An 18,763-nucleotide genomic window follows, 5' to 3' on the forward strand; every position below is an offset into this window, starting at 1 on the left:
CAAAAACATAGTATTGGGCAGCCATTGTATTGTGCAGTACACCATGTAGGGTGGGGAGGTTTTTGAGATGGCTGGGGAGGCTTGGAAAGGGAAAAAAGAAGAGAGCCAGACCACATAGGACGTTGCTGTCGCCACAGCGGCTCTGAAAATAAAGTCTCGGGGTAAAGCGAGCTCTTCTGGAGGCTCCGGAGGGGAGCGCTGGCACAGGGCGGTCATCCAGAGGTCCTCTCTCTCTCTCTCTCGCTCTCTCTGAAGCGAGGCCCTGGACCGCGGGCAGCCGATCAATCACAACAACAACAGGACGCGGCGCCGGGGTCCCACTGCACTCCCCTCTCGCATCCTGTGGGATGGGTCTGGATTCACTCACGCCGCCCTGTCAGGGCACGCTCACTCACGTGCGCAGCTCTCTAAATGGTTGACCAAAAGTGCCCGGCCCCGTAGAGAACTGCGACGAAATATCCACTTGAGGAAGAGGATTGAGAGATCTAGAGGACGTTCTAAGTTTTGGAAATCTTTACCTCTGATGGTTGTAGGGGAGCAGTATAATTCTGAGTGTATAACGCTGTTCACAAAGTTTCTTTCAAATAAAATAATGTTTTCTTTCGTAGAACTGCAGCTTACGGAGATATAGAGGGAGCTTTATCCCTGCCAGTTTAGCCTCTAGTTCTATAACAATCTCTCTCATTCACAGTCTCTCCTGGGGTTGTCCTAGCTGCACACTTAGCATTTTCTTAATTATCCTGAAGTTGATTTCCCACGGTACAGAAGTTATAATGCTTTTATACTCCACTGCTCGCATATACGGAGTGCCATGTGGGACTGTGTGGTCTGGACTGTGTTATATGTGAGTGAGTGCGCTTGTCTCTGTGCCTCATGGAGGCTTTGCTGTGGCTGCACGATGTTATCTCCCACTCCCGTTACTACTGCAGCAGTGGGGATGGAGCGGCCATGCAGCCGCCATGAGTGGCGAGTCTGGCGATGAAGTGTCCAGAAGCAAGAGATCTCTGCCTGCAGGACTGCACTCACCACAGCTGAAAAGTTCCTGGACCAGTGACCAAAAGTGAGGACCAGAAAAGGAAGGCTGGTTTGGTTGGATTTTTTTCATCCCACGTGTGTGTGTGATCACTACATTAGCTACAGTATATGTATCTAGACTGGGGACAATTTACTGGGGAGGAGTCCACAAGAATCTGTGTAAAGAGGGTACAGCCGCAAAAGGCCAGCTTGCAACTACCACTGTAAGATGCTAACAAGCCAATAATGTTACAGGCTACACGTCCAGACATACTACTATCTGACTTGTATCTGACTGGTTTGTAATCAGACGCAGAACAGCAACAAACAAGCTATTAATTTGCCTCTATACATCAGTTAAAGAGAATGCAGCCCAAGAGACTAGTCAGCAGAATGTCTTGGACAGGAAGGTGTGGTGACATCCCAAGCACATGGCATGGCTGCCTGTTCATTGTCTGCAGAGGGATGCGTACGTACTGCAGACGACACACAAAAGGTCAAAAGATGCTCCACTGTGAGTGTGGGCACCGCCCTAACTCCAATCAACACACACCACACACACACACACACACACACACACACACACACACACAGGATCACTACACTTCCTTTCTGTCACACCTACACAGCCCAACACACAATCATACACACACACACACACACACAGACATGGCGCATGTTTATTGATTTACCGGTGACGGATGGTTCCGCTATGTCACCACTATTGGATTCATATGGAAATGAGAGCAACATGCCTGTCTTCACACGGCAAGGCAAAGCGAGGCAGCCCAGACGAGCCCAGCCCTCCTGCACCTCGAGTGTCCAGACTACAGCACTCATACCGAAGGTACTCAAGACACAAGAACACGAAGACACAAGACACAGAGAGAGCAATAGAAATGAGAGTGTGTGTGGTGTGGTGTGGTGTGGTGTGGTGGGGGTGGGGTGCAGGTGGGGGTGGAGAGGGATTAAAAAAAACACTTATCTTGAGATGGAGGAATATCTCTGCTGTTTGATCAATACCAGAATGGCGTGTGATATTCACTTTAAAAAACAAGACTGAGAGATAAAAGGGCAAGGGTGAAAGCCTATGCTTTTATTTAGCTATTTGTGGTATTCGAACATAAAACTCCCCAAGAGGATTGACAACAGCCAACCTTTTTAACACTAGCCAGTATAGACTACCTGACGTTTTGGCAGGATGGCATTGACATTTTTTTAATTTATGCTGATGAGACACTGCCATTCTGCACAGAATCAAATCAGGTCCTTTTTCGTGCTGGCAGAGGCAACAAAGCACTGTGATGTGATCACACAGACATCATACAATAGATGTCAGGCAACACGAGAACAATGTTGAAAGGGAAGAGAGAGAGACGCTTTTCAGTTAGACTAAAAAAAAAAAATGAGGCTGTAAGTGTGATCTCATCATGAGTAGTGAAATCCTGACTGTGTAAAGCCACCTAATAATCGCTGCACTGCTGGAGGAAAGACTATCTATTTGTCTGACACTAACTGCACTTCAACAGTCGTGAGAGGACAAGCGCAATGTTCCCTGAGAAACTGCATCTCATTTATCTGATGGTAGGAGGTCCAAAAGACACCAGACTATGGGTCAAGAGTAATGCCAAACCTTGGCAAAAAGTTATGGGAAATGCTTTACTTGGACATTTTCTTAAGAAACGAGTCGGCGAGTTGTTCACTCATCCGAGATAAACACTATGCTGGGCATTCATTTGATTTGGAGACAGAACTATCGTTTTTCTCTGTGTATTAGATTGCAGGAACAAGACATTACCGTACAAGGATGACGATGAGTCTAATGGCTGTTTTGACTAGAGGCCTCTGCCTGCCTTTCTGGAGGCGTTTGACAGGCAGGATCCTGCTCCCCCATGACAGATGCTCTCGTCTGTCAAAGAGTACTTTGTGTGTGTGTGTACAAGAGAGGGAAAGAGGGAGATAGTGAATAGTGAGTGTGTGTGTGTGTGTGTGTGTGAGTGTGTGTGTGTGTGTGTGTGTGTGTGTGGTGGGGGGCAGTAAGACAGAGAGAGAGAGAGAGAGAGAGAGAGAGAGGGAGAGACAGACAGAGAGAGAGATAGAGAGAAAAGTCAGACCTCAAAAGAGCGAGTCTGAGATTAGAGATATAAAAACGCTGCCAAGAGGGCTGAGGAAGAAAGTAAACAGTCAAAAGACAGAAGATCTAGTACTCATTTTAAACTCCTTTCAGACTCAAGTGAGACCAGTCGAGTGGGCCAGTCGTGGCAGGGGGACAGGGTTGCAGATCACTGGCCTAAGCCAGGGAGCCCCCCGAGCCAGCTGCAGCCGTGGGCCGAGCGAAGCGGAGCGGGCGAGCGGCTGTTAACACCCAAGGTGCAGTCTGTTATTCCACGCGGCGTCAGACAGATAATATTCCCATTAGTGACAGCTGAGCAGCCTCCTCCACTGCCTGGCCTAGCCCCCCAACAACTGGCTCCTTTCCACAATGACCATTGCACATCGACAGCCCGAAAAAAGCTGCTTTTGACAGAACTATTTCTGTACATTTTAATCTTTGGAGAGTTATTCAGATTCCGAGTAAAGTTCATGTCAAGAGCCCCCACTTCAAAATATAACATGGGATAAACTTTCAACTTTTTATTTTGAAGGCTTTCAACATTTAACTGAAAATGTTGAGTTGTAGGGATCCTGACCTGAAGTTGTCAAAGCACAAATCACAGGGTATGGAGGCTATGTTGTATATGTGCTCCAAATATGAAGCGAACCTAGGAGACCCACTGATAGACCACCACACCAGATTGAACCTGACAGTGGGATGGACTGGGAAGAGATCTGACAGAATCTCACCCGATAAGGGCCACGCATTTTCCAGAATTAACTGCCAGTCTTGCCTGGTCCAAGACCTTACATTTACATTCATTCATTATATTCATTTAGCAGACACTTTTAGCAGAAACTTTTATCCAAAGCGACTTACATTATTTCAGTTATATTACAAAGGTCTTGGTCCCCAGAGCAACTCCCTTGCTCAAGGGCACAATGATGGAAGCCGGAAATTGAACCCACAACTTTTCAGGCTACTGCCCAGCTCCTTAGCCACTACGCTACCACGACTGCTACCACCGTCCCCAAGACCTATTCGTATGACTCATTTAGATGTAGACAGTAAAACACATCTAAAATGTGTGTGTGGCCTGACCATGTGCTGCTGGTGGGGTGTGGTGTCACGCATGAGGACCACTCCCACCATTACTGAACCAGCCTGTTTATTATGGGCTGTTAGTGATCATCTCTGATACATGCTTGGCCCTTGAGAAGAAGCACTTTGGACATACCAAATGTAATTTAGTGATTTGGCTGTAATTGCCTCTATCTTTTCCATTACACGCTTGTTTGGTTAATCTGCTTTCTCTACACACGCCGCTGACTTTACCTCATTGGAGTTTATCAGTTGTTTATCAGGCTGTGATGCAAGATTGAGCGCACACACACTTCTGTTCCCGTTATCAGTCCCGACTTCAGTGGAGATCGGATGGTGTTCGTCTAAAAAGGACTCCAACTATCAGGGGATTTTCCATCAGAATAACCAAACACCGTTTCTTAGTGAGCCCAAATGCCTAGCTGCCTTGGTGTTCCGTGTACAAGGCATTGAGGAAGCCGGTCCACCTGCCCTGAACTCTGTTCATGAGTGGAGGTGTAAGGGGGTCTGGAGACCAGTTTGTCCTCAGAACAGGGTGACTCTCCGCCCCAAACACATGCCACTACAAACATCCACACATGGCCCCTGCTCTGAATGTGACCCCAAGTGGCAAAAATAGCATTCACTAAAGCCTCACAGGTCAACCCCTCATATCATCCTGAATGATATTCACATATGTAGACTACCATGAACCAGTGTGAACATGAGTACTAGTTCTACAAGAGACAATTAAATAAAAGCATGTCTGAAATCATCCTTGCTGTAGAAGGAATTAGACAAAAGATAGTCTGACAGACATTTTCGAAAGTTTAAATCAAGATTTGGACTAACTATAAATGATATACACACCTTACATGAAAACCTGTTTACGCAGGTACAGTCTACCTCCAATATTAAACATGCCAGCCTGAGCCACTGTCATCCTGTGCCCTGCCCAAACACTGCAGCACACGCGCACACACACACAAACACACGCTACATGGAGCGCCAGTCGTCGGGCAGTCTCAATGGACAGATGTGAAGCTCTCCACCAAAAGAGGACGACAGACAATAGCTTTTTTTCTTTCCACCATCCACATCTATCCTGCTTGCTCCATCATAATTTTAGTATGTGTGACAACTCGACCATGCACCAGACAATAAGCAAATCACTGCCCTAACACCAGAATCCCTAGCCACGCAGCTGTCAGATGAGATAGTGCAAATGAATTATTCATTCCCTCAGTCGCCACCGTATTGTGCCATATGCACGTACGAGTAACGATTTGTGGACAGAGGAAAGAAACGAGGAGGAAGAGGAGGAGGAAGACAAGCACTCCCAATGCAGGGAGACAAAGGAGAAGCAGGATTATTGGAGGGTACTCACATGAGATTCAAGCTGGAAACCGATGAAGAGTCAGCATCGCTCCGCGCGCCGGAGGCTGCCCATTGTCAAATCCGCTCGTTTCGGCCGCTCCCCGGGAAGAAGACGAACCCAGACGACAGACGTCAGAGGCGAGGGCGAGCGAGAGAGCGAGAGGGGGGTCTTTGGCGTTGAGAAGGGGGGGAGTGAGAAACAGTCCTCGGTGGTCGAGAGAGGGAGAGTGGACAGGGATTCAGGGTGGGAGACTCGAGAACGGAATGGAGATCAAGTTCTGTGCTCATTGGCTCAATTGGGAATGGGAGGAGCCATTAGGACCAATGACTACGCTGGTATGCAAAATAGGCTAAGCTTTAGCACCCGCCCACTACTGCCAGGCTGTAAGAGACGATGGGGTTGCCAGAGTTGTCTGCTGCAGTGGGCTACAGCCTCCACACACAAAAGCACCCCCCCCCCCACTGCCCATAAAAGGTCAGAGAGGATGCTTGCTGCTACCTCTGCTGCCTGAAGAGAATATGTGTTGAAATTCCAGCATCACCCTCTCTGTCTCACGCACACGCACACACAGTCAGACAGACAGACAGCGACAGTGTAGAGACAAGAGACCGGCATTAGCGTATTCACAGGGATGAGGAGGAATGACATAACAAAGTCCTGTTTGTAGCTCTTCCTAGTGGTGCGACTAATGAGGTAGATTCCGCTGAGTGAATGCACCTTTGTTTCCGTGGGCCGGTGGAGGCTCGCGCTGCAGGGCTGATTAGCATGTAGAGCCCACAGCGTCAGGAAGGAGGATGGGATGGGATGGGATGGGAGCGACACAAGATAGAGGCTGGAGGAGAGATTAGGCTGAGAGGGGGGGTACACAACAATACAAACACGAGCAGCTGGGATTTGAGGGGAAGATGAGCTAGGCCTCCATGGGTATATATATATATGTGTGTGTGTGTGTGTGTGTGTATAAGGTCATACAAACAGCCCAAAATACCTCTAAGTGAAAGACAAAGGGCAAATGGTAGACTATCATAACAAAGGATTTCCTGTGCTTCACAGCTTTGTGACCATCTGACCATCTCTCTGATAGGCATTGTGTGTGTAAAAGCGTGTGTCTAGCAGTGTTCCCTGAGAGGGAGAGAGAGAGAGAGAGAGAGAGAGAGAGAGAGAGAGAGAGAGAGAGAGAAAGAGAGAGAGAGAGAGATCTGGTATTACAAAGAGACCCCACTGAACAGAGCTGCAGTAAAACCAAGGCACAAAGGTAGTAGTGCTCCCAGCTAGAGTGATGAACCAGTGGCGTTTAGGGGGCTTGCATTGTTTGTTTGCTGATGGGCGGGAGTGGGAGACGGAGTGGGAGGGGGGATGGAGAGTGGCGAGTCATCTCAGGCTTTCATTGTGAGAGAGTGTGGGTTGCCATGGAGACTGCATCCAGCATAGTGCAGGCAGATGGTAGGGGGCCAAGCCGCTCGTTGAGCAGCAGCAGCAGATTGTACAGTAAGAAGGGCGAGCTGGCCGGTTCTCTCTCTCTCTCTCAACGGCTGTGCAGTGGCAGGCCTCACCCCAACTGTCATGGCTGACTATCTCTCTGATGAGCATCGGACACAGTGTGTGTGTGTGTGTGTGTGTGTGTGTGTGTGTGTGTCTATTAAGCTTTCAATTTTCTGAGCTGGGTCTGGTTAATCTTAGGCTTTTCAATAACAGGATCTAGAAACAGCAACAATGAGTGTCACACATGGTTACCTGCTCAACAGATGAGCAAAAAAAAATCATCATGAATCAAGACTTCAGTATTTCCATCATTTTTTCAAAGTCAAGACAGTGAGGCATACGATACATTATCACTGGCACTAAATGTCCACTGTACCATTATTTGCAAACATGCATGCACCCCATGCTGTTTCCAGCTGCATCTCATTTTAACCCCCAAACCCATTTATTCGGGGGATTTAATCCCTCTCCCTCCAAACCCCCACTACACCCAACCACCCCTCACGCCCCTCATTACACAAGGGGGTGGGAGAGGTAGGGGCAGCAGACAAAACAGAGTAGTGATATAGGTGGGGAGGGGGGGCAGAGGTTTGTTTTGGAAAAAGCCAACTGGATAGGGAGAAGGATGAGTGAGAGAGAGAGAGAGAGAGAGAGACAGTGACAGCAAGACATGGGGAGAGAGACAGAGAGAGTGAGAAGGAGTGAAAGTGTGGGAGCGGGGAAAGGGAGGGAGGGTGAGACTGTATACATGGCAGAAAGGAGAGCTTTGGGTTGGCACAGTTCATGCTGACGTCTCAGTCACACCCCATTATCAGGAGACCACCAGGTGTTGGCCCATGCCCAGCGTAAGTCCTGGATGTCTTTATAGGGCTAAGCTCTCTCTGGTTCACTGCAGGCCTCCTTGCCCCTTACACGTCGCTGAGAAACTGGTGCCATTGTTACGCTGACCTATTTAAGACCCTGGTCATACTTAAACCTAATCACGTCGCCCAAAACATGCCAAAAGGATCACGCTGGAAATCGTTTGAAAGCTGTCTTAAAGAGAACCACAGAAATAGCTTTGCTCAGATGTTTTGTGTGACAAAAGCACACATTTAATAAGGCCAAGTAAGGTAGGTAAAACATAAATTAAGAGACAAAATAATCTCAGATAAAATGAATAGAATATGATTTAAAAACATGTGGCAGAATATTTTCAGGAGCCCTTCTTGTTATCTACTGCCACTTAGTGGACATTTTATGGTATTACAATAACCTTTGTATGTGCATTGTAACAGGCTTTGAGTGAAGAGTAAAGTACTACTACCATTGCGAGGCATTTTTAAAAGAAGTCCCAGTCTCAGGTATTTTAAATATCTCCAATCCAAGTTCATTGTGTGGTCTAAAACATGAGTGTAAAATGGAGGCAGCCAAAAGCGGAACACATCATGAACAGATAAAAAGGAAGAGGAAGTCACTCACAAAATGACCAAACATACAGCAAACAAAGTGTACTAATGCCTGAGTCAGACAGGCTTGGTTTTTTCACCAAGACGCTTAAAAAAGGACATTAATCCAGAGGGACTCCGAGATGAGCTGCGCCTTTGGACAAGGCTCCCCTGCATCAGGCTGAAGTTCAGTGGGGGAACCACCACCTTCTTGTCCCCATCCACCTTCGTATCCACAGAGGAGCCAGGGGGTTTTTTCACCGGAGTGTCCACAAACTCGAACGAGGAGTTGGCCGTGTCCAATACATGCTCGGACTTCATCTTCCCGACCTTAGACAGGTAAGGCGCTCTGGGTCTTTTGGGATCGTCGTCTGCGGGGATCCAGATGTCGTCCTCGTCGCTGTCCACCCCCTTGGCCACCGGGGGCAATGTGAGCGTGTGCCGCCGGTTGATGCCGTTGACTTTGCTTTGGAGGAAATGCTGGTGCGCCCTCAGGACCACCTTGGCCTCCCCATCTTCTCCTAACGGAATCTCCTCAGCAGCTTTCTCCTCTTCGTCCAGGAAGGTCCGTCGCCGTGGTGATTCCGTGGCACTGCCACAACCGCTGCCACCGGGTGAGCACTGGGCGCCCAGCGAGAGGTCAGCTACGGAGGAGATGCTGCTGCGGCTGTTCTGGTAGCGGAGGACCTTGCGAGACACCTCGCGCATCTTCTGCGCCTCTTCCTCCGCCAGGCTCTCATCCTCGTCGTCGCCGTCATGCTCCCGGCTGTCCTCGGTCATCGAGAACGTGATCTGACTGCTGATCGACGACGCGCTCGCGTTGCGCTTCAAGACCGGGGTGGAACAGATCAGGTCCTGCGTAGGAGTGGAACTCCCGTCCCCTGTACTCTTGTCTCCCTCTTCCGACGGAACATGCACAACGGCGTTCTCCGCCACGTTCTCCATGTCGAGCAACTGCGGCAAGCTGCTCGTCAAATGTCTCTGTACCTCAGCTCCTTTGGTGGAGTCCCTCCCTCCACTCGCATCCATCTCACCTCCAACAACACCACCACCACCACCACCCCCACCCTCACCGCCAGCAGAGTTCTTCTGGGCGAGGCAGCTCTCCTTGGAGGGAACCTCCGACAGGCTGCCGCAGCTGGAGCCGGAGGGCGAGCGCGAGCCTCCTCTCCGGCGCGACGTGCGGTTGTTGAGGAAGCGCTGCAGGACGGACTCCAGGGCCACCCCCTCCATGTCCTTGTCCCTCATGGAGCAGGAGGCTGTAGAGCGGCGCTTGGCGGCACACTGCACGCGCTCACGTTGTCTTCGCTTCATCTCCGCAACCTCTCGATCCCGATTTTCCTGTGGAGAGGAGAGAGGGCTGCTTATCAACTTTCGCATGAGAACTGGATGCTATCACTCATGATGAATAGAAGCTATTACTCATGATAACCCTTGTTATGATAACAGCCAGTTATGTGACTCATTACCACTGATAACATTACAGGCTAACCTTGTGATATTCTATTTGTTTTTTTTTCATTTTCATATGTGTTCATACTTCAGCAACTTTCAATTTTTGCAGTGCTAAAATCTTTTAAACAAAAATAATTCTTCATTTGGGGGAAAAAAATAAATCAAAGGTAGTCAGACTCAATCATTACTATCAATCACTATCAATATTACATTTTACAAAAAGTAATTACTAACCTATAAAAACTACACAAATAAAGAGCAAATACTGGAGGGTAGTTCACAGAATGGGATTATCATCATTCCATGAGATAATCAGTCAATTTAGTCTTGGATCAAACTCAACTAGAGATAGCTTTACCTGAATGGCTCGTAGGAACTTCTGACAGAAAGAGTGAAAGATGAGGCAACACTCCTCAAGCTTGAACTGTTTGGGATCCTCACAGAAGTATTCAGCAACTAACTGAGTCAGTGAGTTCAGGTTCTGGAAGGAGGTGTTAGTTTCAGCCAGACAACACTCCGCATCCTACAGAAAGAGCAAACAATTTAATTTCAAATATATATATATATTTTTTTTTTTTTTTTTTTTTGGGGGGGGGGGGTCTTTTTTGCTTTTTATTTGGACAGGACAGTGAAGATTGAGACAGGAAGCAAGTGGGAGAGAGAGATGGGGTGGATCGGGAAATGACCGCAGGTCGGACTCGAACCTGGGTCCCCGTGGGCACTCGACCCATATATGGGTCTGCCGCCACAGCGCCCCCCAATTTCAAATAGATTTTAAAAGGAGGGAAAAAGCTACATGCAGATAGCATCAAATTACTTACTTTTAGGAAATCCTCCATTTGTTCTTTAAGGTCTGGTTGCTTTTCTGAATCCTCCTTCACCTTTTGAACTTTCTTCACCTTCAGCTGGAACTCAGCCTCCAGTTCCTGTTTCTGAATTCTGGACAGAATGTGTTTTCAAAGGAATGAGCTGCCAGTGAAAATGGTCCATTAATTGTACCACTACGCGGAAGAGCAGCAGCGGGAGACAAAGTCTAATCATAATTTTTGTCCACGAGTGAAAAATGACCATCATAACTCTGTCACCGATGACAACAGCAAAATCAATTTTTTAGTGGCTCTTGAACACTTGAACCCAGTCGTCAGACTGTGGCCAGACTCTCAAACACAGCTGCAATCATGAGGAGAATTCAGGTCATTTAATGATTTTTTTTTTAAGTACTGCAGAAGAATTGAAAAAAAGAGATCAGAACATATTGATATTTTTTGCTTGTTTGCAGAATTTTTTGTCATTAGCCAAACTATGACAAACTATTGACTACAAGCACATGTTTCTTGCACAGATAGTGCTGAATGCACAATATTCATTAACCTTCCCCTCAGATTGTCGATGCATCAAATAAAAGCAACACCCACTCAACTGATTACTCAAGTCGACTATGAACTTTGCTCCTGTTGACACTCTCTTATCCATGTCTAGCTTTGAACACATAATTCTCCAGATGTGCCCCTCTTACCTTGCTGCATCAGCCAGATGCTCCAGTTGGTTGGGGAATTTCAGCAGAGCCATGTCAACCTTCTGTGCTTGCTGAGATCATTACAAACATAAAAGGCAGTATGAGATGCATGCATGCATGTTTCTAACCATATTTTCAAGTTTTTGTCATGATCTTTGCAGCAAGGTAGTTAAGGATTTAGTTTGTTACCATCACCACATAGTGCATCAGGTTCATGCCAGGCTTGTTGGCCTTGGTGTCAACTAGTTTCAAAAGGGAGGTCATCCGGAAGCCGATGGCACTGCCCGCATAACCACCCTGAAGTCAATGGCAATGAGAATATAGAATCAACATGAGGCCTGCCTAACAGTTACAAGATGTTCTGCTTGTTTATTTGTGCTTGTTTAGGTTTGTATGCATTTCTTGCCATTTTCATTCTTCCTGCAGTGTCATCATAACAGTAAAATATACATATTGTGGAGTTGGATCAAGGCCGTAGCCATGATGTCAACATTGGGGGGGACCAAATCTGTGGTGCGGTGTGAATTTCAATAACAGAATTTCAATACATTTCCTGCCATGCAAAAATATTATTAAAATCACAAACAAGTCATTAGTTAAGTCAGTCAATTAGGATATACCAAACTTTTGACGGACATAGGCACGGATGGATTATGAACCCCTGGGCATAGATGCAAAAAAACCCTCCCCTGTTAAGATAAGGGGGCCCGGGGGCATACTTCCCCGGAAGACTTTAAAAAAAAAAAATGACCCTTTATATTGTGACGACTTGTGAATTTTGTGGAAATAGAAGAGAAGGGCGGAGAAGCAACTTCACACAGTCTTAGGCTTCAGGGCCCCCTAAGCTCTTGGGCCCAGTAGGTCCATTCAATAATCCATCCCTGGATATAGACCTGTGGTATGACTCCATTTGTCTCCAAAATGTATATTTTAAAAGAAAATACAAACTAGAGTATCTTTGATAACCTCTATATTACACTGAATGCTTACTCATAGGTTTGGACCTAGCCCAATCACATTTTTGAAAGGGATGGGATTCAATATAGGCTACTAAGACAGGTCTCTTCTGTCTGACTCACCTTAAGTTACCCTATGCATTATCCTCCTGGGAACCAAGAAAAAAAAGTGTCCAACAATTTCTTTTTTTTGTGATTTCCTTTCTATTTAGGATTAAAAAAAACATCTTACAATTTTTATTTTTTAAATTTTATAGCATGGCCTGTGGTTGACAAAAGGACCGTTTTACTATGAAAAGGTAGCCATGAAAATAGACAAAAATGGACAAATTATGCTTTTAGTGGTATTAAATTAAGGGTAAACTTAACCAAATATAAGGGAAAATGTTAATTAGACTACTGTATTTGCCTTTTTGGACAGTTGTATTTCTTTTTTCTGGATTGTTCATTTCATTTTCATGTTTTTCTTTCATCTGCGATAATTCATTTTTTTGTCTTACTCTTCCTCACTATCTTCTTGAGGCACAGGTTCATAGTCCTCATCTCTGTTTCACTCACTCATCACCTGAGAGCTCCAAATCTGACCCCCCCTCATTCATCCTATACAAATGATCTCCTAAATTTCCCAAAAAATCTAAATATTTTGGTCCTGGTGTCCATTATAATGGACATTCATAAAGTCACTATAATCAGAGACTTTCTAATGTGGAGACACAGCACTCAAAAAATACTCCATAGGGGTTGGGGCATGGGGTTAGTTTGTCACGCCAATATGGCCGTTGTCTACGCGAATATTGGGGGGGACATTTTGGTCACATCTGAATATTGGGGGGGACACGTCCCCCCCAAAGTCTATGGTGACTACGGCCCTGAGTTGGATTAATATAACAACAAAAAAAGACAAAAATGCCTGAACTTACAGCGTTCATGTAGTTTCCTGTTTTCAACACTAACCGGATGACAGAGTGGAGATCAACACATTTCAGCAACTCTGTGGAGAACAAGTAAATCAAAAGAAGGCTTTCAAGTTTCAATACACGTGTAACTCATACATTTTTGTCTCATATATTAACAAACACAAAGGATTGGCAAAGCATCTGCGTTTCGCAGGAGTTCAAAGGTAATTGGTTGTGGAGGGGAGGCAGACTGAACTGAACAAAAAATGAGTTATTGGCTTTCACCTTGCCCAGCTGCGGTCATAGTGGCGATGGACTGATTAAGTTCATCCATGAAAGGGAAAAATTCTTCTTTCAGCACCAGACTCTGCAGTCTTTCCTCATAGCTGGAAGAGAAGTCATTGAATGAATTCACAACAGATGCAAACATCCTTCACGTGAAAGATTTAATTTGTCATGGTGGTTACGTGTGATGACCACTCCAGGAGTTATAAAGTAAACTGTGATAAAAAAAAAGGAAGAGACACTTACCATGAGTTTACATTCACATGCATGGACTGCAGACTAGATTAGATTGATGATTTTTTTGATGATTTTTAGACACTTTGAAAGTTAAGTGTAAGTTAGGAAGAATTTCCATCTGAAGAAAAATGTGCAACCTCTACTGCAAGAAAGTGACTAAAGACGGAATATATATTGTGTTTTACTTGTTTGAAGTTGTGTGAAATGACATTTGATCAAGTGTGCTGTAGAATGTAACTATACCCACCAAGGAACTTTAACAAGAAGCACCATGAAGAGGTCCGCCTCAGAAAGCACGGAAATATTGCTTTCATACGCACGTAGCTGTTTCACCTGCACGCACACGCACACGCACACGCACACAGGTTGTAATATATTGTGCAACACAAAAGAATCCATTTCAAAAGTTTAAAATCCCAAGCTGAAATAGCTACCCGCTATAAAAGGGATGAAACACAGGTAGTCCCCACCCACCTCCCCACCTCCCCTAGCTATCACTTTTCAGTTGTTGTTACTCCACCCTCCACCCCCTTACCCCCTCCTCCCCACCCCACACTGGAAAAAAGGTGTAGCAACTCCCCACCCCACACTGGAGAAAAGGTGCAGCAGCCCATACCTCCTCCTCCTCTGGAAGCAGTTTGCACAACTCCCGGACCTTCCCTCTGGCGAACCCCTCCCTCCGGCCCTGGCTGATATCCGCTACCATGTCCGCCATCGGCCTGTAGGGGTGGGACACAAACAGGGATCAATCTCCAGCAAACCAGTGACTCATCCACTCATTAAAGCACAAGTTGGATCATTGGACGACAGCGAGCAAATCAAGGCCTTGCCGGCACAAACTTCTAGGGGAGCGAGATCCTGGCCATGTGGTGGCATTACTCATACCAGACTGGGAAGGGCCTGGGCTGCACCTAGTGCCTGGCTGAATCACACGGCTATGCTGGACGTCTATGTGGAAATCACCACAGTCTGTGGCATGCCCTAGCCTGCCTGACAGCATATAATGGTGTTTCCTGTCATCATTCCTATAGTCCGCTAAAGACTGCATGAATATGACTTCATCACATTTCAAGCAACAAGCTGAACAGGAATATTGACATAAAATGTCAAAGCTTGGAGAATAAAAGCACATGAGAAAACAATTTTGAAAAATAAACAGAGGGTCTGATTTTAGAGCCATAAATAGCTTTATCTACAGTTTTCATGCAAAAATCCACAGCCTGCTTGGACATGTAGACTATTTGACATACAGGTATGCAGGGCCTGTCAAGGAACCTTGTTGTTGTCTCCGAGTTTTTCCCTTGATTGTGTGCTTACCGTTTAAACTGCTTGAGGAATATTCCAATGTTCATGTTCCTCTTGGAGCTTAGAATAGATACCTGCAGGTACACATAAGGCAAGGCATTTCAGCTGATTTACTAGAATGTGTTGACCTTTGAAGATCATCAAACTCAAAGTTCTAGTTATACCAGTTATAGTTATAATGAGCACTGTTTAGTTAAATGTTTAAGATACCCTTCTTTGCTCAGGTCCCATTTACAGTATTCCAGGTGACATGCATTTAAAAAGAAACCAGAGGTGTGTTCATATTCGGCAAAATTGGCGAACGTTCCTAGCGAACATGTTTTCTCTGAACAGATTTCGAACAAATTTGAACAAATTTCGAACAAATTTGATCGATTTGATGAAAACATTCCATTGTAACAACTACCTCCTCAGACTGTTTGCGAGTGTTCGCAACCATTCGCCTAAAACTCAAGGCAAACAGAAAGTTGTTTGCAAATGTTTGTTAACGTTCACCTATGTTTGCAATTTGAACGCACCTCAGAGTTCCCTTCATTTCAGTTTTTCAAAAAGAAAAACACCATAGCTGAGAGAGAATCAACACCAGGCTGAAAGTGTTAAGTAATCGCTCTAAAATGTGCAACAGTGTTTTTCAGTTGACCATTGGCTTCATTTGGAGCTAATTAATGAGGCTTTGCCATTGTGTGCTTTTGTCCTAGAGGTATTAATGGAAAACAGGGATTTGTTGCCGTTGTGAGGATCTGTGTAACCAGGTGTGGCAACAGTACATCTACACCTCAGAATGAAAAGATGTTTACTGTTTTTGTTTACCATTTCCCAGTGGCACGCAGAGGGATAACTCACGTAATAAAGTAATAAAGAAGAGATGGCAGGTGAGAGGAAGATAATGCACAATATCAAAGTTCATGTGGTATATAAAATATTACTGCACACAGGTATTGGAGGCACCACACTTCTTGAGCAAACACTTTAAATACAACAGACCTAATGATTCACCAAGCAAGCAGGAGTGTTTACATCAAAGTATTTCTACTTAAAAACCACATGGCACAATGGACTTTGAAGTGAAGAGAACAAGCTTTTGTTATACTCCATGACAATGAATACAAACTACAGTCATAATTAAATTTGTAAGTGTGTCAGGGAAGGGATCTGCAAAATGATGTCTCTAACAGCAACACGTTCGTTTGCTTCCCTAGGTTACCAAAAGCTGATGAATTCAGCATGACCCAAAGCCTAAAAGCTTGTTTTGGATGGACATGTCCAGGTCCTACTTCTGCTTCTCTGCCCCACCACACTGAAGTGACAAAACAGATTTTCTTTTAAAGCTCAAACCATTTCAAAGCAGGGTTAGTCACGCTCACACACTGCAGGCTCATGCATGCAATTCCTGGATTCGGTGCACCTACCACCAGTGATGTAGTGGTAAAATAGGAGGTGGGTAAACTATGAATTCTGTGAGGTGGACTGAGTCATGCGGTATCGGATTTTTTAAAAAGGCATTCAGAACATGTTTTATGATGGTAGACGTTATTGTCCAATGTTTATAACAATATCAGTGGTATTAAATGGTTCCTAGAGTGTACATATTGTGAATGTGAATAATAAATACAGTGTGATTTTTTAATGTTAAAAGTTGCAATTGGTGAATAAACTCTTTTGAAAGGTGGATAAACTCTAATAAGAGGTGGATAAACTCTATTTCTAAAATTTCAGAGGTGGATAAACTGTGTTTACTTGCGTTTAGCCTCCACTACATCCCTGCCTAGCACATTCTAGAAAACAAATAACAGCAGTGTCACAATGCACATATAATTGTTTTTGAATATAATTTCCTACTGCAGATCTAATACTATAGCCAGTCATGTCAACCAACAAGGCTAATAATAGACACTGACAGCATCTGACTTCAGTGAGGATATAGGCATGGCTTAGCAAAAGAGACCTAAGCCTGTATTCTAGTCAACCTCTCCACACCTGCTTGCAACCACATGTTGAAACATCACACATTATTGTCCACACACAAATGTAGAGCAATAAATCATCTACAGTACCAGAAATCATAGCTCCAGCTTGACATCTGAACTAGTTTCCTTAAAAGCTAAACCATACAGAAGAAAAACTAATCCTGACTGTAAACATGCTGTATGAATGACCTGCAGCATTGGCAACATGTTCAGTTGATATACAAAAGTCTACAGCCTAAATGCATGTTCTTCAGAGGTTTATTATGGAGCTAAACATTCTTTGGATTTTTCACCCAACAAAGAATCTTTCATCAGTGATCTCTGCCTCACAACTGAGTCCCTCACAGCAGAATTTCAGGCTGTGCTACAGAAGACAGAAGATGAGCAAAGTGTAATACCTCAGTTCCCTGGGTACTGGCTGGCATCCCATGGATACTGCGGCGAATGGAGGCCTTCCTTGGTGCTGGGCTCTGGTCTGTGCGACTGAACAGTTCCTCCATGCCCTTTGTGTCCAGCTCATAGTCGGTACTGGTCTGCTCTGTTGTCCAGATGTTGTGCTTGCCCAGTACACTGTGCTGGGGAATGGCCTCCCAGTTGAAGTTGCGCATCTTGGAGCGCCGATTGTGGCCCTTGCGGGAGAGGGGTCCATTGCCTGGAGGAGGAGGAGGTGGTGGTGGAGGTGGCACTGGAGGTGGTGGAGGTGGAGGTGGAGGTGGGGATGGAGCCATTGATTCAGACCAGTTTATAAAATGATGTCTTTATCCACATCCATAGGGCACAAAGGCCCTATCTGGAGCTGAGTTACTATTTGGCTACAATGGATATCACACGTATTTCTTCTGAGGTAGGTGGGACAATGTCCCACAACAGATTTTTTTTCTAACAACACATGAGACAGAACAAAACAAACACAAAAGCAGAAGTTTAGCTTTATCTGGTAAGCTCTTTAGTTGAGGAACTAATGATCACGTGACTGCTAAATCAATATGAGTTTTTTGGAAATGTAGGTCTATCCATCTGGAAGATACTGTATCTGAATTCAGTGACAGTCTCACATTTTACATTTCAATTTTATCAGGAATGTCCTCACAAAGACCATTTAGCATCTTTGATCATAGCATTAGGCCTACTACAATCGATATGATCACACCGCTGTTTACCTGCACTTTAGTCAAGGATCTGCTAACAGAAGAGTTAAGGTCAGTCGCATTTTATCTTTTAAAGGAAGCCTACGCAGCATCGTACTTAAAACCATATATGATCAGCGTAAACTAATGTCAGAAACAGAACGTATAACACGGTCGATTCAAAGGCTTACCTGTACCGCAGGTATGATTTCAGGAGGAAGTTCACCAAACGGTTTTATTGCCATTGACGAGAGCAGCCACCATCCTTTCCCTGCTCAAATGCTAGTTGTGACGAAAAAAGACGTGCAGAGCTTCTAGGTAAGCATGTGTTGAAATGTTCCTACCTGTGGTATCAGTGACGACACGCCCAGTTAACCCTTGCCTGCATAGCAATGTTTTGTGCGCACGTGTTGAGCCACAGACAGAGCAGATAGACTACAAATATTAGAAGAAGATGGGCTTTTATCGATTAACTCAACTATGCCCGCATTTTCTTTAACTGTTTTTGAATCCAGGTCAGAGCACTAACAACGGATTGGGATA

At 45.2% G+C, this 18,763-nt stretch overlaps 2 protein-coding genes across 2 annotated transcripts in view; both read right to left on the reverse strand.

Annotated features, from left to right (window-relative positions):
- LOC143121798 (tripartite motif-containing protein 3-like) overlaps nt 1-5,772 on the reverse strand; it is a 35,089-nt gene extending 29,317 nt beyond the window's left edge. The window contains exon 1 of the mRNA XM_076282396.1: nt 5,577-5,772. The gene's annotated coding sequence lies outside the window, so the exon portion shown is untranslated. The remainder of the gene's footprint in view (nt 1-5,576) is intronic.
- A 2,318-nt stretch (nt 5,773-8,090) lies between these two features.
- Nucleotides 8,091-18,519, reverse strand: LOC143121799 (uncharacterized). The gene is made up of 12 exons (XM_076282398.1): nt 18,412-18,519; nt 17,492-17,972; nt 15,139-15,200; nt 14,438-14,540; nt 14,069-14,154; nt 13,585-13,685; nt 13,324-13,394; nt 11,637-11,744; nt 11,448-11,518; nt 10,753-10,870; nt 10,290-10,454; nt 8,091-9,817 (listed from the first exon to the last, which is right to left on the reverse strand). The coding sequence occupies exons 2-12, from the start codon at nt 17,819-17,821 to the stop codon at nt 8,555-8,557; spliced, it is 2,478 nt and encodes an 825-aa protein (XP_076138513.1). The 5' UTR covers nt 17,822-17,972; nt 18,412-18,519; the 3' UTR covers nt 8,091-8,554.
- Nucleotides 18,520-18,763: the final 244 nt, after the last annotated feature.

Source organism: Alosa pseudoharengus, unplaced genomic scaffold (assembly GCF_046254945.1).
Source record: "Alosa pseudoharengus isolate Yale_2024_CS ecotype anadromous, Long Island Sound unplaced genomic scaffold, YU_APseudo_1.1 YU_APseudo_1.1_scf_13, whole genome shotgun sequence".
NCBI classification, from domain to species: domain Eukaryota; kingdom Metazoa; phylum Chordata; class Actinopteri; order Clupeiformes; family Clupeidae; genus Alosa; species Alosa pseudoharengus.